A 689-nucleotide genomic window follows, 5' to 3' on the forward strand; every position below is an offset into this window, starting at 1 on the left:
TTTGGGAGACTTGGTTGGATTAGACATAAAGTGTACTGTTATTTCTTCAGGGATTAGCTGATGAGGATTCCAATAGTGTAATTATTTAAGTTCATGAAGTCAAAGAGAAAAAAGTTTTCTTTTACAAACTCAACAGCACTAAGTACTATTGTACTACTAAATACTATAGTATTGAATGCTATAGGGCTAGATGCAAGACTACATTCTAAGTCTTCTTCCAGTAGAGGATGCTATGATGCTGCTACCAACTCACCAGGAGCTTCATGGTGGAGGATGATAGCTATGCGGCTGCATCGCACTCTTATATACTCGAAGAACTCTCGCCGTGCTAACCTTTTTGCAGGAACCGTGACAACCCTTCCACGAGGCTGACCACGCCCCCTTCGGCCCACCCAGCCGCGTCCTCGACCATCTCCGCTCACGGCTGGAATACTGATGATGCCAGTCGCTCCCTTCTAACCCCCCCCCCCCTTTACCCTCCTATCTTCCCTTACTTCCTACACTTACTCCCCCCTCCCCCTTCGCCCTCTTTTACCCCATTCGCCTCCTTTACCCCACTATTACTATCTCCCACCCACCCTTAACCTCCCTCCATTTATTTTACCGCGATCTCCCTCCTGCATTTGCCTCGGGTACTTGAAAGGTGCCCCGATGCAACAGCATAATTCTTATCATTTATTTATTCCATT

At 46.7% G+C, this 689-nt stretch overlaps 1 protein-coding gene across 1 annotated transcript in view; it reads right to left on the bottom strand.

Annotated features, from left to right (window-relative positions):
- Positions 1-265, bottom strand: part of LOC119586876 (uncharacterized transmembrane protein DDB_G0289901-like) — a 2,429-nt gene extending 2,164 nt beyond the window's left edge. The window contains exon 1 of the mRNA XM_037935608.1: positions 254-265. Within this exon, the coding sequence (XP_037791536.1) occupies positions 254-265 (12 nt within the window). The remainder of the gene's footprint in view (positions 1-253) is intronic.
- Between the last annotated feature and the right edge of the window lie 424 nt (positions 266-689).

This window comes from Penaeus monodon, chromosome 22, assembly GCF_015228065.2.
Source record: "Penaeus monodon isolate SGIC_2016 chromosome 22, NSTDA_Pmon_1, whole genome shotgun sequence".
Taxonomy (NCBI): Eukaryota; Metazoa; Arthropoda; class Malacostraca; order Decapoda; family Penaeidae; genus Penaeus; species Penaeus monodon.